General features: G+C 43.3%; 1 protein-coding gene across 8 annotated transcripts in view; it reads right to left on the reverse strand.

Annotated features, from left to right (window-relative positions):
• The window catches only part of Lmo7 (LIM domain 7), a 195,728-nt gene that overhangs the window by 90,507 nt on the left and 86,262 nt on the right, over window positions 1–18,959 (reverse strand). For 7 of the 8 annotated variants that reach the window (XM_057785730.1, XM_057785732.1, XM_057785729.1 and 4 more), the window contains exon 4: window positions 8,099–8,205. In XM_057785730.1, the coding sequence (XP_057641713.1) occupies window positions 8,099–8,205 (107 nt within the window). Of the gene's footprint in view, window positions 1–8,098; window positions 8,206–8,427; window positions 8,458–18,959 lie in introns of those variants that run through there. The other variant, XM_057785728.1, reaches the window with a different exon arrangement.

Here is an 18,959-nt window from a genome sequence, read left to right on the forward strand (position 1 = left end):
AGGATCCAAACCCCGCTGGCTTCTGCAGACACCTACACTAACATGCACATACCTACACCTATACACAGAATTAAAAATAAAATATTTTACAAAACACATCTAGTCAAGTATCTAATCCCAGCAAAAAGAAGGGTTGAGTCCCAAATGCACTAAATCCAGAAAAATAAAGCCCAGCAGCTGATAAACGCAATTTAAGTCGCCAGGAGTAACTTTCTCTAAGGCACATGCAGGACCCATGTGGTTAGACTATGCATATGCTCACAATAGCACATTAGTATTTATTGAGCACTTACTAAATGCTGGGCACTACACACTTGCATGCTGATTTCTCTTGACCTATTCAACACTCTCAGGAGGCTGGGTATCATCCAAGCTGTAGCACCTTCTAGATTTCAGGCCAACAACAGCCACCTGTGTCATAGTGAGTAGTTCCAGAGTTTCGCAGGGAGCATGAGTCAGAGCAAGCCAAGAATCACCATTTGCCATGATGTTACTATGCTTACAGAGAAGACAGTCCATCCCAAGGAAGAAAGGTGAGCTGGCTGAGGTCATGTGCCACCAAAATACAGAGGACAGGAGTCAGTCCAAAATTTGGAAGACACCAAAATCATCAAAGAATCTTTATCCGCAGCAAAGATATCCTCGCCCGAATATTTTTGCTGGATCCCAGAGAAAAGTGAGCAAAGTTAGAGTTTTATTAAAACAAACAGCTAAGGAATGATCAGGTTTTTTTTATAAATGCTCACAGTCTCCAAAATTCTATCAGAGTCAGCATGGCTGGGGCAGGGAACACCCTAAACTTTAGTGCAGCAGACTGGTAGGTGGACCCAGAGAGGAGGCTTGCCAGTGTGCTGCCACCTTTGAGAGGAGACCTTCTGTAATTGTTGGTAACACTAGAGACTGTCCTGAGACATTCCCTTGCCAGGAGTGCCTGCTTTTCAAAACTCTTGCCCTTGCCTTTAGGCTTTTCAGGAAAGTTCACACCGGACATGACCACCCTATTTTCCACCCCCAAACCCTTAAATGTATATCTTAGATTTCACAAGCTAGAGAATGGTACATAATGATAATATAAACACATAGTACCATGGCTAATATTTCATGTAAATACACAAATGTAAATATATAATTGTTTAGCGATGTAAATATGTATTATTTGTACAACTGTCGAAGAATTTACTGAAACTTCCACCAACCACTTTGAAAGACTCAACGGTCCAAAGTTCCCATCTGGCTTTGATTCCTCTTTGTGAGCGAGTGATAAACGTCCCCTTTTTGATGTTGCACGGGTTTCAGAAAGTGTTGTAATAGACCGTATCATTATCCTGCGGTGATAAGTCAAAGGCAATTGAAACCACAAGTTCAATGACTGCTTCGCCAGATCAGCTTCGAGGGCGATGAGAGCAAAGACAGGAAGACAGGACAATGGAAAGACAAGCTCTCCCCACCTTCGGAGTGTGATTTTGAAGTGCTCAGGAAATGACTATAATTAAAATCCAATTTCCAAATCAGCATTTTATACCAGGTACCAGAAGATAAAAGAAATAATATATGCTCCTTTGTTTTGAACTAGTTTTGTGAGTTGGCTGAAGGTACATGTAGATGAATAAGAACTTAGAAACCCAAATGGAAAATCTGTGTCCCCTCCAGTTATAAGAGCTCCCTGATTCAAACGCTCAAGTGATTGTACGTTCTTATCGTAAAGAACACTTTTTCTCCTTGCTGGGCAAGGTCTCGGGTTGCTCAGGCTAACCTGGTTCTCACTATGAGAAAAGAAAATGATCTTGAATTTCTGACCCTTCTGTCTCTGCCTTCCAGGTACTGAAATCACAGACATACCTATGCATGGCTGTCTTCACCTCCCTGAGACTGTAGACATACAGCACTATACCCGGTTTATGGGGATTCAAACCTAGAATTATGTGTAAGCTGAACGAGCACTCTACCCACTGACTTACACACCCAGCTTCCTGTGAGTTCATCTTGACACACTGTATTCCAACTATGAATTTACAGGACTGACTGTCAAATTGCCAAGCAAATCCCATCAGATTATGGGTACCTGTCAGAAAATCCTGTATCAATCTTTTGATATGATAACCAAGTAAATTACTCCTCTAAAACAAAATTTCCTCTTCCTCGATGAAGTTGTCTTTTTCACTCTGAGATTAATTCAGGCACACATACTTTTGCCTTCACGCCAAGGGCCGGTTAAAACAGGCCAGAACATAGCAAGCAACTCAGAAAAACAAGACCTCGTGCTGGTAGCTTGCACTGTCAAAAACAAACTGGGAGGGACTGGGGAGATGGCTCAGCACCTGTTGCTCTTGCAGATATCCTGAGTTTGGTTGCCAGCAAGGTAAGTTCATAACTGTCTGTAATTTCGGGAGATCCAGCACTCCTTTCTGAACTCCACGGGAACCAGACATACACGCAAACAAAGCATTCGTTCGCATAAAAAAGTAAATCTAAAAGAAATGGATATCTAAACAAACAGCTGGGAGACTACAGATGTGCTTGGGCATGCAATTTTGACGAGGGACTCATTGGGCAGAGGTGGCCCTACAGACAACGATTAGAAAGACTGATGAATGTCTTTCAGAAAAAATGCCTGTCTCTTGGGCCTTGTTATGAGACAAATGCTATCTGATGGGGGAGGCAATGAACTGTCAAACCCCCAGAGGCCGATTCATGTAAGCTGCTACTCAGCTCAGCCACGGAGTGAGACACTTTGAAGCGTGAATATAGGTGAGGTTGCTTGTGAAGATAAAAACCCTGGCCAGCCTGGAGTGTGAAATCACAGCCAGCAGGCCAAAGCAGAATCAGGCCCTGTGGTATGTTTAGATTTAAAGTAGGGAAAGCTAAGGACCAGCTGATACCCAGAAGCCTTTGATTCTGAGAAGCAGATTAAGAACTAGAAACTGCGAGAAACCAAGATAAATAAAAGCTCCATTCTGCTTGGACTTAACCTCTTGACCAGACTCGTATTCCCCAAGCATTTTCAGAGGCAAGAACTCTTAGATATTCAGACTTTGCCAGTGAAAAGCATGCACCAACTTCACCTGCTGGCCTCTGTGAGGGCCTCAGAGCTCCCAGAGCAGCTAATGTCCCCCTCCCAGGAAGTTCCAGTCCCCGAAGAATGGTATAAGGAGAAGCAGATGGACGCAGCACAATGGACTTCCTTTCTGCCCTCTGGGAGTCAATAGGGAGGGGACGTTTAAAATAGTAACACATAGTGGCAGGTGGAAGTCTCCAAGCTCAAGAGATAGATTCAAGTTTGGAGAGGACTAAGCTTAAATAAATAAAGATGAAGATGGTGAGACACTCATTTAAAAGACAAACTTGCAATAAAAGATCTAAAACCAGCCTTAAATTAAAAAAAAAAATTAATGGGGGCTGGACAAATGGCTCCATGTTTAAGAACACTCACTGCTCTCAGGGGACTTGAGTTTGGTCCCCAGCACTCAGATACTTGTAAGTCCAGCTTTTGGGTATCCAACACCCTCATCCAGTCGCTGAGAGCACCCATACATTTGGTATATGTTCATAGAGGCACATACACGCACACACACACACACACTTTAAAAAGTATAACAATAATCTTAATAAAGAAAGTACTCAAAATAAATTATTTTTACCTACATGATAAAACTACAAATTAACACTTATACACACAAACCCACTTGGGCTCCGTTTGACAGACATCCAAGCACAGTGCCGTCTGGGAACCTGAAGGACTTCACAGTGTGGGTACAAAAATCATGCTGGCCTCTGAAGCCACAGAGACCTATCACCTGGAAGGTCATTTGAGTTTCCCATCATTTTCACGATGGAGCAATAGTAACACCAACACCAATTTTACTTCTATCTAACCACTCTTCCTTTGTAACTAGCAGGTAAAAAAAAAAAAAAAAAAAAAAAAAAAAAAAAAAAAAAAAAAAAAAAAAAAAAACCTTGGTTTGTGTATCCTTAAAATAATACATTAGAGGAGAAATCCAGAAATCCAGCACCATTTCAAGTTGTATATTCTAGTTAAAGGGTTACTAACCGAAACAATGCAGCTCTAAGCCGGTAGTAGAAAATAATTTCTTTTCATGACAGAAACGTTGTGTTCAAAAGCACTGCCATTTTGTAATTATCTTATGCACAGAATTCATCTGAAGGAGTGTTCAAATCTGGATTGGAGTGCTGAGGGGGCGGAGGGAACAAACATGTTTACAGTCTGTTCAAATCTTCAGTTTCAAATGTTTGATAGACACGTTTGGAATAGGCTGCGGAGTGGCTCGGTAGGTGAAGTACTTTCTGGGCAAACTGTGAGGACCTCAGTTAGGATCCAGAGCATGCAGTTATGGGCATGCGGTTCTGCGCCTGGCTCTTAGCCTGTAACCACGGCATGCCTGTAACAGCAGCAGTCAGGTTGGAGATGCGCAGGTGCTGGGGCCTCACCAGCCATCCAGACTAGCCTACGCAGCAAGTTTCGGGTCAGTAAGAGAGCTGTCTCAAAAACTCCAGTGAAAACCGATACAAGACACCAACACCTCTAGACTCCACATGTGAATGCACAGCTGGGTGCACATGCACACACGCAGGCGTACACTCTATCCACACACACAGAGAAAAACTTGTTTAAGCAGTGCTTTAAATATGCTTTAGTTTATAAATCAGAACTTATTAAAGATATACTGTTAAAACTTTTAATAATCAGTCGGTCCTGGTACCAACTTTAAGTCCCATAAGACAGCATCTAAGACTTCTCTGATGAGCTGATTTCTAACATAATCAGTCACCCTGTGCCTCTATTTCTGACCAGATACCATCACAAGGACCTTGACATTGCTGTTGGGGAGTTCCAAGTGTGCGGTGGCATGCCTCTGTGGTCACTAGGCAGGGAGTGCCTCGCCACTCATTCCCATGGATTACCTATGTCCAGTTCAGTGTGGGTACTCACTAAAATGTTAAAATCATGTTAGCTAAATCACCTGGCCACGCATTGGGTTATCACTCCACCTGTCATTCACAGAGACAGGATTTTAAGTTTATTTACTAACCCTTTGGGAAGAAAAAATATAATGGAACCTACTGATTTGTGAATAAGAGCCATTATCAAAGTAAACAGAATCGTTCAAATGTATTTGAAAAACTTCAAACTACAAAGTTTCTCCCTGCAAAGCAAAACAACCCAGGAAACTAGATCGTATATGACTATGTAAAATTACAAAAGCATAGAGAGTACTCTAGTTCTCTTTCATTGGTGGACATTGATTGTAGATTAAATTTACACAGATCACTACAGTGTACTAGGATCTGGGTCCCTACAGTCGCTCACTGCCGGCAGCTCCTTAACTGTTCCTGTTCTCACCGTTCGCTGTCAAACGCTCAATTCTCCCACACTCAGTGTGCCCCGTAATATGTCTCCTCCACCCACCAACAAAAACACCTCCTGTTCCACAACACGGCGTGTATGAACTGCTCCTCCTTTCTCTTGGTATCCCATGGCTACCTTGCATGAGAAGCGAGGCCAGCATAGGTCTGTAAGCAATCAGATGCAGCGTGAGGGTTCGGCAATGGCGGCGCACTTCACATAATCAAATTGCTTACTACGGCTTTGCTAAATTGAATGTTCACAGATGAGCCATACGGTCTCAGAGTACCCCATGCTTTCACACCCTCAGACAAGTCACCAGGAGCCCGGCCGCTGGAACAAAAACATACATCACCGAAATGTCGTTATTAGACGACATTACACGAGAAGTGACATCACAGTGTCACAGTTCTGTCCACTCTGAGTCTTTCGCTTCCCCATGACCATTTTGCTGGCAGATAGGGACGTCCATGTCTACATCAGGCTTTCTGAATCCCAGCAGTATTACTGCCTAGAAGAGGACCCCCCCCCCCCCCCGCCGCCTTGTTGAAGCTGTTCTATGGGCTATGGGGGCACTTAGCATCACCGCGACCCACTCAATAGATGCCTGTGGCATCCCGCACCAACTATGACAATCAAAAATGTCTCCATACATTGCCAGATGTCCACAGGGGGGGGGGGAAACTACCTCAAGAGAACCACCGATCTAATCGATGCCGAATCCTTTAATCTACAATAATGACAGGGCACGAGTTGAGCTACAGGAATCTGCACATTACATAAGAGCTTGAACTAAAAGTTCACAGCCACCCTTCTCTTTGCTGAACAATTATTTGCCTTCCTTTAAACCTGCTTCCTTTAATGAAAAGTTCCTTCTCAAAGCGCAAGGGAAGTCAGTTGCCAGTGATCTTCAATCTTTTCCGGGAGCGACTGAGCCTCCGCCTGCCTGCCGTAGACCCAGAACTTTCCTTTATGGTCCAGCAAAGACACAAGCATGGTACGTTCTCAAGCAGAACCAGAGCTGCGACCCTGGCTCTCTCACCCTGACCAAGGCACACCTTGCGGTTACAGGCTTGTGGTTTCCACTCAAACAAGTTGTTGCGCCGGCCTCCCGCCATCCCACTTTCACTTTGTCAGTAATTTAATTTCACAGGAGGCTGAGCCCAGATACAGATTTCTTGTCAACATTTTAGACCCAGCCACTCCCGAAAGCGGCTCCAGGCAAGCCCTATAGGCAACAGCCTGGAAATTAGGGGCCGACAAACATGTTTCGCCTAGCTCTCAACTACAGGCTGCATAGGTTCAAAGCGATACGGTTGTAGAGGGAAAGGCGCTCAGCCTTAATTCACACGACCCCTGAAGGGAAGAACAGCTTGAAGGCTAAAGTTTCATTGCTCAGATAGGTCTTAGGAAAGGAAATTAAACAAACGTATTTTTGAGTGGAAGTTAAAAGGACCCTACATATGACTGAAGTAAATATTTTCAGCAATAAAATTTGGGATTTGAGCTTCCTTACAAGTCAACAGAAATGTGGACAGACTCCCCTTCAAGGGACATGTCACTGTTGTGGAGTTTGGGAAAACACCACAGAGAGAGAGAGATGGGTCGATGAGGCACAGGTTGTTCCTTTGAAATATTTACTGTTAGATTTTAAAGCCACTCGTGTTGTTTGAGGCTTTAGGGTAGATGGTCACGAGACAACACAGACTATCGTAAATATTTGTGGCATTGTTTTCCTTCATGACACAGTGGCACGGTTTAAGATTTCCTAATTGATTTTAATAATGACTGGAGCTTCAGTGCTTGGATAAAGGACATAATCTTTATCTGAAGCATAGACAGGGTTTTCCATTTTCAGATTTCTACAGATAGAATTAAGCATTTATTTCCTCGCTTGGAAAAACGTTAATTAGTTTCAAGAGCCTAGATAAGGAGGGAGGCATTATTTCAAAATTATATAACTTTCCTGTCACATTTACCTGGCACCATAACTGTACTAGTGATTTCCTAGATGCAGCTTAGGCTTGTAGGAAAAAAAACCAACCTTGTCACAACTTAAAACCATTGTCCTGGAACCACTCACACACACATTAACGCCACTGCCCACATCAACTCCAACAGAATAGCCACAGATGTGTGTTCACGTCCCCGTCTGCCTTCTTGTCCAAAGTATTCAAACAGTGGGAGAAGGTTCACTGTTTGAAAGGTGACCACAATCATCGAGGTTGTAGGTCCTAGGCGCAGAGACCTTCCAAGTGTTGACAAGTGCCTTTCACTGCTTTTTTCTTGTCATTTTCTTGTTAACGATCATGTCCTGTTTCCAAGGAACTAAAAAGTGCTTTAAACTGTCTTTTTTTTACCTTAAATTACAGTAATAGCCTCTAAAGTCACTTCATAATTGTAATGAATAAATATCCTCACCATTAGCAGCCAGACACTATCATGCTGGAAAACATTAAAATATAAACCGTCACTCCGGTCAGCATAGAGATTTACAACAAGAGTCTGACACGGTATCGGTTACAGTTGGCTTCTCACTCTCAGTCCCCGAGCCATTTTTTAAAGAGTCTATTTTAGAATGAGACATACAGAGGAGAGATCGTTCCATAGTCACAAAATTTCTCAGCAATTATTTTCACTTCAGCAGCAAGCCTTCAGTTTAAAAATACATACCTATTCATTACATTTATATATGGCATATTTATTGTCCGTGGAAAACACACCAGGGGAACTTACTTGACAGTGACTCGGTTTGATAAATCCTGTAGATCCCCAGGATGAAAAAGCTGGGCTTCTTTCAATCCAATCTGTTCACAAGCTCTCAAAAAAACGTTTATATTATCCTGTGAAAAGAATTAGAAAGTGATTGTTTAGCTGAGCTTGCTCTCAGACAAAGGTTACCAATTTTTATGATTCAACTTCCCAGCTTCAAAGTCCAATTATAGTCAGCAAAAGAGGCGGTGGCAAGAACAACGCGTAAGTGTATTTGAACGAGGAAAAAAAAAAAGAAAGTCCGTGGACACGTATAGCCTTTCAGTCTTCCGGAGCATAAAAGGTGGCGCTACCTTCTGCCCGAGCGTACACTGTTTCTGTGATCTTTGTGACTGGCACGTTAAACATTACCTGTTATAGGACAAGCGCCTGGCCAGTGAGCAGTAATCTACACTTTGATGTCAGCTCTGCTCTGCAAACAAACGCCCTCTTCCCAGCTTCGCACGACAAGCTTCACCTCTTTAAAAATAACTCCAGCTCCTGACATTCACCCACCCAGAAACTGTTGGCAGGGAAGAAATAAGAGGAGGAACATTCTGTTTCTATGATTACAAATTACAGAAAGGCTGTGGAATACCACACCTGGAATCTGGGTTTGGTTGCTGAGCCAGCTCGTGACAGGCACAGAGACCATGCTATAGGACCAAGGAGAAGCCTGGCGCTTATTGGCTGAACTATCCCGTTGGGGAGGGGCATAGTCCTCACTCCCTGCACCTGTCTGAAGGACTGCCTCCAAAAACACTGAAAAGCTATCCCCCACCTCCAAGCCTGCCCTCCTATCTAATTTCAAAAGCCCAATCCTCCATTCACAAGCCAACGCTTACCATTATGCTAAGCTGCTGTGAGACCGCGATATAGTCTATGTTCAGGGAGCCGCATTGCAACCACACACATTGGTGTCTAGGCTTAGCTTTGGCATCACCCCTTAACTGCTCTTGAAAAAGAAAAGTACTTTGTGTGGCTGAGTCCCTGGTGACTCCACGTGGACTCCCTTTGCTTTGCTAGGGTTGTGTGTAGGAGAATGTCTTGCTTGCATGCTAGCACACGCTTGTCCACTTAAGTTGGCTGGCAACTCTGCCTCTGTGGTGTGGGCCTCCCTGCAGCCACACCCATCTCCCTCCCAAGCTGAGGTCCACAGAGCAGAAGGCATCTCCCACTTGGAGAAGGCAGTGCTTCCTATGCGTAGGCAGCAAAGTTGGGATGAGAGGGAATATCAGACAAAAAAAAAGAGAGAGAGAGGATTGGAGGCCAAGTCAGCAGCTTAATCTCAAAGCATAAGGGGACTTCGGGAAAGTGCAAGAGAAAGTGTGACCAGTGAAAAGCAACAATGACTGCCAAGGAAGGGAGGGACACGAAAAATCAACAACAAAAACTCTCTGTGGAAGTGGGAGGTCGTTCCAGGATGCTCTCAGCAAACAACAGTGTGCACTAACCAGCTAGGAACTGAAATGTTTGTATAATTTGAAATAAGTTGGTCTTAACAATTACAGAAATTTCTAGGGGGTAATAGAGTGGAGAAAAACTGAAGACACCCCAGATTGACCTCTGATCTCTATATTTATCCATTCACATATACACATATCCATACATACGTGAACATGTACAAAAGTACATACAACTTATCGGCAGTAGAAACATAACGAACATAATAATTTCACTGTCAAGCTTACAATTTCTAAATGCTATATGATCTGCAATTATTTGAAAACACAAACAGTTTTAATAATGCCCCCTCAGCAGACAACAAAAATGACTCATGAGGCCAATATCCCACATCTGACAGGAAGCAAACCTCAAATAAAAAGAAAGAAACTAAACTGTTAAGCATTTTCCTATCTGCCTAACTTAGTTCTGAACGCTTAAAGTCACATGAACCATCAGCTGAGAATATAAGGCAGCAGAAGAACGCTTGCCTAGCAAACACAAGGCCCTGAGCAGGGTGCCTGGAACTACACATTAAATAAATAAATAAATAAATAAATAAATAAATAAATAAATTACAAACTCCTGAAACAAAAATCAAACAGAATAAACGTAAGGAACTAAGAGTTAAAAAAAAAAAAAACCAGCATATTTTACAGAAACATAATGGCACTCACCTGGTGAACAAAATGTACAAGCTGATAAGGGAGAAGCCACACATTCCACAAAACCCATCCAAGTATTTGGAGGGAAACCACGTCAAATCGAAAGTGACCTCTACTCCATCAGACACAAAGTTCAAGGAAAAACACAGCGATGTGACTACATCTTAGTCCTGAGGATAGTCTTTTTATGAACCCCAAAGCAGAATGCTGTTTTAAACGCTTAATGGTACTCAGTTTCAGAGCAGAAGAGCGTTCCATATAAATGCACACATGGCCTATGCACTGGGAGTGGGTTCCACTCCAATCAGCATTGTAAACTACATCGTGCCTCTTGGACTGGAGCCCGCTGGTAATTTATTTCCTGCAGTTTCAAAGGACCCAGTCAGAGCATTGCCTCAAGGGATATACAAAATTATAAAATAAAATTTTCATGTCTGTTCCAACATCGAGTAGCCACACCCAGCTCAGCATAATAAAAAGAAAGCATTTAGCTCTTACTGGATGGAATTATTTTCCCTTGAAAGTACCAGAAAGGGGGAGGGGTGCAAAACAAAACAATAACAACAAAGACAAAGCACAAATGGAAATCAACCTCAGCTAATTGGCCTGGGAGCCAGGGCTGCCTTTAGAAAGATTAGTTATGCTCTCTGGCACCTTTTTCCCTATCCCTGCAGTGAGTTCCATACAGACCGGTAACCATTACAAAGGGTAGGCAACTCTCCCTGTAAGAACAGGGGTGCCCAGACCTCCAATTCCTCACACAAATATTCCATAGCTCGATATGTTAGAAACAACTTCCTGTCAAAAAGAGCCTTCCTTATAAACACACAATCCCCCTACACCTTCAGTGCCAACAGTAACTTCTCAAAGCAAAAGTAATAATAGCAATAATGATGATGATAAACCCGAATTGATGTCTAAGGACTCCTTCTCATTCACAGTATCTATATGGGGACGAAGAAAGGCAAACATTACAGAGAAAGAAAGTCTTGATATTTTTATACTCTCTTCAGCCACTCTCTCACCTCTGACTAATCATCAGGAAAAGGTGCTTACTAAGACACTGGGATAAAAATGCCAGAAAGATCTACACAAGTTCTCCAGTGTGTATTCTTTGCTTACAGGATCTCTATCAGTTAAACGATGTGGCAGAACAAATGATCCCAAAACAGCGGCGTAAGAGACTGCGACATTGCGGGGATTGGAATATGGGAGAGTCTTCACAAGGTGCTTCTGACCTGGAAGACCCCCCATTGAGCTCTGAGAAGCCAACCCAGTCAGCTGTCATCCGAAGGCTTTCCTGGTTTTGTGGCTGTAACCAAGGTGACTGACTCATGTGCTTGGCAAATCAGGGTAAACAGATGTTTCCATAGGACTACCTGATAGAACCAGCGATGTAAGAGGCAAAGTGAAACTGCACTTCCTGGCTTTCAAAGTCTTGTTCCATCATTTCTCTGAGATTCTACTGTGACAGAGACCACTGGTGTTCAGTCAAGACTTCACAGGGACATAAAGCATGTGTGAGGATCATCAGGTCACACTGGACTATTGGCGCCAATACTTCACTGTCTGGAGACTAGTGCTTCATACCTCACACACTCTCTCCCAAGGCCTCCAAAACTTAGTTTATTAACATATTTGTTTAGCCTGTGTATTTGGATAGTGTGTGTGCCTAGTGTGTATGCATGTGTGTGTGGCATGTGTGTGTGGCACGTGTGTGCTAGTATGGATGCAGTCACATCTCGGCACACGTGTGGAGGTCAGAGAACCACTTTCAAGACTCAACTTTTTGCATTCCACCATGGGTTCTAGGAATCAAACTCGGGTTGCCAGCTTTGCGTGACAGATGCCTTTACCCCCCCACCCCCATGACCAAGAAAAGTTGGGGAGGAATGGGTTTATTTGGCTTACACATTCATGTTGTAGTCCATCACCAAAGCAAGTCAGGATAGGAACTCAAACAAGGTGGGAACCTAGAGGTAGCCATTAAAGCAGAGGCCTTGGAGAGGTACTGCTTTTTGTCTTGCTCCTCATGGCTTGCTCAGCCTCCTTTCTTATTAAATCCATGACCAACAGGCCAGGACTGGCACTACATGCAGTGCGTTTCCTCACCACTACCAACGCCATCAATCACTAAGAAAATGTCCTACAGACTTACCTACAACCCGATTTTATGGAGGCGTTTTCTTGAGGTTTTCCTCCTCTCAGATAACTTTAGTTTGTGTCTAGTAAAAATATACAGCACACCCAGAGAGCAATCTCACTGGACATAACCCCCAAATTCTTATTTCTTATCAATGTGAAATCAAAACGTTGAATATCATCAAAATCAGCTCCAGATATGCACGAGGTTATGCAAGGTCCACCTTGAAGTAGAGCCGTTGAGTAGAGTTCCTCTCGCCCCAACTGCCTGAGAATGACCAGGAAGTTACCGCTCCTCTTGCACTGAAAGCCTCCTTAAAATACATGTAATACCTACACTTTCAGGGCCAAAGTTGACATCTCAAAAACAAACAAAAAATGATAACCCTTAATGGTATCTTAATAGCTCCTTTTTGTTTACAGTGTTGCTATGGGGATAAATGAAGGCCAACACAACAGGAGCAGGAGGCTTCCGTTGGTGGGGAAACACAGGATGCATAAGCATTCTCCACTCTCCAGGTCAAGATGTGGAGAAAGTCAAGGCACATAAGAGTCACCTGTCCCCAGAAATGCTGGCTGTCTCTCCATTAGGACCCAAAGTCAGGGGATCGCCTTCACAGTTTCTGGCTCCGCCCTCTGGAATCTTCAGGTCATCTTATACCTCATGTTCCCTTTTCCTTGCAAAGCAGCCTGTGTGATCTGTTGTGATACTCTCTCAGCTGACATCCCATCTTGCCTGTAGACATTTGGGGCAAATAAATATTCCCGTCTTTTCACGTAACTGGGAATGCGTCTGTGAATGCAGTTCTGTCAAAGGCAAGGCAGCTCAGATCTGAATCTGACCAGGCTTCACTTCCTTCACAGAGAGTCACTCCTGTTGACCTTAAGAGAACCCTCTCTACTCCAGCTTCTAGGAGGACTGAGCGATGATACCACCAATACCTCCAGAGCCCGACTGCTGGGCTGGACAGTTCCAGGCACTACCTTATATCTTTCTAGGAACTCAGAGGATTTTATAACCACACCCTCAGTTTCATCACTAGCCTTGTTTTCCTGCAATGATCTGAATTCAACCTAGGCCTGAAAACTATTTCTCAATTCCAGCAGCATTTACTGACTCAAGATTCTGGACAGTTGTCAATACTGGCGATGCCGGTGTGCTCCGCGTTTATTACGCCATTCTTCCGCTCCTCTCTCCCCTGGGATTTTGTTATAATCAGAAAGCAGAATCTAGACTGGACCTCAACACTGGAATTCTCACCACAACAGTGAAATCTCTGTTCTGGACCACCTGGCTAATTGTATAATTCCCTGGTACACTGGAGTGACCTATCAGAAGGAGAGAATAGCCCTGGAAGCTGGCCAGCGTAATAGTTTCACAATGAGGAACATAGACTGTCACTAATTTGGAACATAAAAGTATACAGCCATACTGAACTTCTGATACCCTGATCAGGATATCCAGCTGGCAATAAATTAGTTTCAGAGCCCATGAGAAATTGTTGATCTTAAGACAAATTAAGGAGAGCTGGAGACACGGCTCAGAGGTTAAGAGCCCTGACTGTTCTTTCAGAGGACCTGGGTTTGGTTCCCAGAACCAACATGGCAGCCCAAAACCATCTGTAACTCTAGTTCAAGAGATCTGATGCCCACCACTGAATTTCAGAGAGCATTGCACACACGGCATGCACAAAAACACATGTGAGTAAAATGCCTTTACACATGAAAAATAAATCAAGTCAGAAAAATAAGAGCTGCTCAAACATGATTTAAGGAGTCAGACATGCATTAGCAGTAGATTAGCAGTAGTTGAACTCAAGGTTGTAGATGAGCCTTCCTGGAAAAGGAAGATCACAAGCTGGAGATCAACCTGGATTACATGGTGATCCTGTCTCCAAAATGAAAATGGAAAATAAAACACTAGGGTGTGTCTCAGTAGTAGAGCACCTGGACAGCATCACAAGACCCTGGACTGGATTTCCAGAACCTGAAATTTGTGTTCTTCTCAACAAATTATTTCTAAGAGGTGTCCTCTCCAATGTGTTTAAAAATGTTACATTCTTTGTAAAATGGTGTGTGTGTGTGTCAAGCTGGATGGTGGTGGCACGTGCTTTTAATCCCAGCACTTGGGAGGCAGAGGCAGGCGGATCTCTGTGAGTTCAAAGCCAACCTGGTCTACAAGAGCTAGTTCCAGGTCAGTCTCCAAAGCTAAAGAGAAACCCTGTCTTTAAAAACCAAAAATAAAATAAAATAAAATGTTGTATGTCTGAGGAAAAGCGATGTTGATAAAGTGCTCACCGTGCATGTAGGAAGACCAGAGTCTGAAACCAAGGACCCACTTAAACATGTTGGACTTGGTGGCATACATTGGGAGTCCCAACACTACAGAGCCTGGGCCTTTATGACTGACCATCCCATCTGCTCAGTGAACAGAAGCCAATGAGAAAATATGTCTCAAAACTCAAGGTGGATAAACCTGGCTATAAACACTTGCCATGCAAACCTGGTGACCTGAGTTTGATCCTTGGAACCCACTTAAGGAGGTAAGAGAGGATTGACTTCACCAAGTTGTTCTCTGAGCATCTCCGCGTGCCCTGGAATGTACGTACCCACACATACATCATATAGGCACACACACAATAAGAAATTGTAAAGGTAAGTGGCTGCCAGGAACACTCAAGGTTGACCTCTGACCTGTTCATTCAAGTGTACACACACAAATACCTACACACTTTAAAATGGTGCACCTAGTCTAATTTACATAAATGATACTATTTTCCAAATTTATTTTCCATTACACATCAAATCATTCATTATCAAAAGTCTATATTCTCATTAAAGTATACTACACCACCTAGGACCTTATTATTTCCTAAGTTGCTTTCACTATTACTTGAAGGATCAAAAACAAATAACAAAAAAAAAAAAAAAAAAAAAAAAAAACTCTTCAGTGTTGACTTCCAAAGGGCAGAGAGAACATACCACATCACAGAATTCCCCACATCACAGATCCTCGGGATAAAACCAGATATGCAAACGTCTAGTCATTGCGTTCAGCCCCTTGGAGCCCTTTCTGTCAATATTTCCTGAGTAGATAAGGTCAAGAAATGTCTGTCTGAAATAAGAATTTTTACAGAGACAAGGCTAATAAAGGGAGTCCTCACAGATGACTAAGCTCAAAATCCCAAGCAATAGAGAAAGTCAGTGAAGCTCTATTAGGCATCTGCTTTGAGAGCCCTAGAGAGCTTATTCCACAGCACCCAGAAGATACCACCAAGAAGTCCTTCTCTACAGTCAACACAAGACTCTCCCCCTGTGGCTTTCAAAGTAGCAGAAGGGGGCACACCCACTGCAAACAAAACTTTTTAAATACAGACAAGTATATGATGTATATTACTTAGAATACATAGCTTAGGTCCAGTGACTTAGAAACCCCAATTTCTTCCCTAGTGTGCCACAGCATTGAATTCTCAAAATGTTCACAGATACAAGCCAGCGAGGTGAAGGTAGGCTTCCTCTGAAGCAGAGGCACCCAACTGAATCCGTCAGGTGAACAATGGTTTGCAGACTCCAGTCACTCCAGTCTGTCCCATGCAAACACAGAGGAGCCATGCAGATGAAGCTGTTACACAGTAAAGCAGGGAAAGAACAGTCTAGCTGCTTGTCATAAAGCAAGGTCACAACACAGTGTCACTGGCTATGCCCGGGAGACTGAGAGACACATGGAAACTTGGGTTTCATTCCAGACTTTCTCAAGCATAGTCCATGTTAGAGGAATATTCCCCAGGAGTCTTCAATCTTGAGAGGCAAATAAAAAAAAGTATCATCAAAGAGAATTCATTGTTTTTCCCTGTGCACTGAAATCCCTAGAGAGAAACGTTGGAGTCCATGTGACATCAATTCCCAAAAGTACTTGAATTCTACTTCTTTGGTATGTAAACAGTGATCAAATTTCTTTCTAAGCAACCACTAAGTATCAGGGTAACTAAAATATATTCAAATTTGCATTTTAACTATTAAGAAATAATCCCATTAAGAAAGAAGTTGGGTAACAATTTGATCAGCTAGTCCTGGTTGCTTTTGGGGGAGGGGGGGTTGAGAGAGGATCTCACTTGCCTCAAATTCACTAGACAGCCCAGCTGGCCTTGAACTCATGTCAATTCTCCTGCCTCAGCTTTCTAAAGTACAGCATGTCCAGCTATTTTATTTGAGGTAAAATCATCTTCAACCTTAATAACAAATACAGTAAATACAATTATCAACAAATATATACACATTTTATGTGTATCGTATTTATGTAGATATTCATGGGTCCAGCTTTACATTTTATCTATGAGGAAAGAAAGCAGTCTTATCCCTTTTCTGTTGATTTGTTTGAGACAGCATCTCACTATATAGCCCAGACAGGGCTCAAATTCAAGATCCTCCTGCCTCAGCTTCCTGGGATCACAGGTGTACATCACAATACCCTGCTTCGTTTTCTTTTTTTTTTCAATTAAGTTTTCTTGGTTATCAAAGAGGAACTTGGCAATTGCTCGGAGCAAAGGGGCTGAGGCCATGGGCAGCAGTCAAGTTTTGTGACACAAGAGAACAGGAATAAAGACCAACAAGAGGTCGGAGGAACTGCCAAGAGACGCAAAGGGACCAGAAGATTATCCACGGTTGCAGTGCCAGCAGTGTGGCAGCTGACTTTTTGCCAGCACTGCTTGGCAGAGCAAGAGCCAAAACCACCACAGTAAGAGAGGCAGAGCTGAGAGCTGGCAATTTAGGGCAGCAGAAAGCCGAGGGGGAAAAGGGCTGAGTGCTCTGGTGAAGGTTGTTTGCCCACATGTTTAACTAACCTGGGATCTATTGGTCTAAGGGAAGCAGTCACAGGCTTTGTCCAAAGCATAAATTAGCGGAACAGATCACGCGAATTACTTTGCATCAATAGTCATTCTAAAACTCATCTTCTTTAGAAAAAGAAAGAAAAAAGGTTGAAAGGCGTGCTAAAGGAGTCTGGGTTCCACAGTACAGCCTGTAGCTCCTTTAAAAAGCCCATTGTAACAATGGAAAAAGGAGCTTTTAGGAAGCAAATTTAAGGAGGGGAAACTGCCTGGCAACACTTGAGAAGCTGGGAGGGAGCACTTCCTTCTGCCAGAACATTGTCCCGCCTCCACCCGACACTCTCCCAGGAGCCCAGATCAGCAGCCTTGGCTCAAGCTTTTCCAGTCCCAGGATTTGCTGCTGCTCCAGGCTGACTCCCTTCCGTCAATGCAAAGGTCAGGGCTTGTCATGGTTAAAACACTGCTCCAGAAGCTACCTTAGTGCACAGTGTGCCTTCTGCCTTCCTAAGTAATTGAACAGCAGTCTATCCTCCAGGACCCCATAGGCTCTCCCAAGGTCATCTTATCTCCTTAAATGTCCCTTGTCCCCAGCACAGTAATTTTGACCTCTTGTATTATCTTAACTGGTCATTCAGCTGGCAACTTTTCCCTAGGACTGAGTTTTTACTTCTTGTCAGGTAGCATACTGAAGCACTTTACAAATATTATCTTATCAAAATATTACAAAGTCTCATTGTCTGTTACTTTTTACAGAGGAAATCTAGGCACCCAAGGTCAACAGTCCCACCCAAGGTCATACATTATCCTGTGGTGCTGGTCACCTAAGGCAGTGTAACTCAGAGGGACACCTGTGTGAGGTTCCTAATGGTGCATGGCTTTATTATCTCAGGCCCACAAGTCATCCATCCAGGTCAGGGATTCTCAACCTAATGCTGCAACCCTTTAATACAGTTCCTCATTGGATGGTGACCCCTACCATAAAATTATTTTCATTGCTACTTCATAACGGTAACTTTGCTACAGTTATGAATCATAATGTAAATATCTTATATGCCAGATAACTGGTATGTAGACCCTGTCAAAGGGTCAATTGACCCATAAAGGGGTCACAACCCCCAGGTTGAGAATCACTCATCTAAGGTCTCACTGGGCTGAAATCCAGATGTCCACCAGTTATGTTCCTGCATTCTGAGAGAGATGTTACTTTCCCATCTTCTAATGGCCACCAACACATTGGCTCACTCTCCTGTCCAACCATCTTCAAAGCAAGTTGCCTTAGATGAATTCATCAGGGTCTCCTTAAGCCTTCTTCTACACACAGGCTTGTGAGTGCACTGGCCCCACCTCGATCCCCAGCCTTAAAATCAGTAGACCAGCAACCTCAGTGCCATCCTAATGCTCCTTGGCCTCATGAATGTTCTCAGTTTCCGTGGTTTATAATGCAAGACACCTTTGAGACCTATTTTAAACTACAGCACTGTCTAAGCCTCCTTTAAGGAAGGTCTAATGTGCTGGGTCCTCCCTTCTAAAGGCCCCCATAACTCAAGGTTGAACTTCAAAGTGCTCGGTTACTGCCAAAGACTCATCAATAATGCTTACTCATCAAAGAAGGGTGGTGGGCTACCCCTGAGAGCTTAGGGAGAGAAAGGGCTACCCTGGGATTCTATAACGTGCAGCATCTCCAGCATGTGATAAGTGGGGAGTGACCGGAAGTCACTGAATCGCACCGGTGACAGGCTTAGTGATTTTTTTTTTTTCTGTTGGCATCAG

The sequence above is a fragment of the Chionomys nivalis genome, chromosome 12 (genome assembly GCF_950005125.1).
Source record: "Chionomys nivalis chromosome 12, mChiNiv1.1, whole genome shotgun sequence".
Lineage (NCBI taxonomy): Eukaryota > Metazoa > Chordata > Mammalia > Rodentia > Cricetidae > Chionomys > Chionomys nivalis.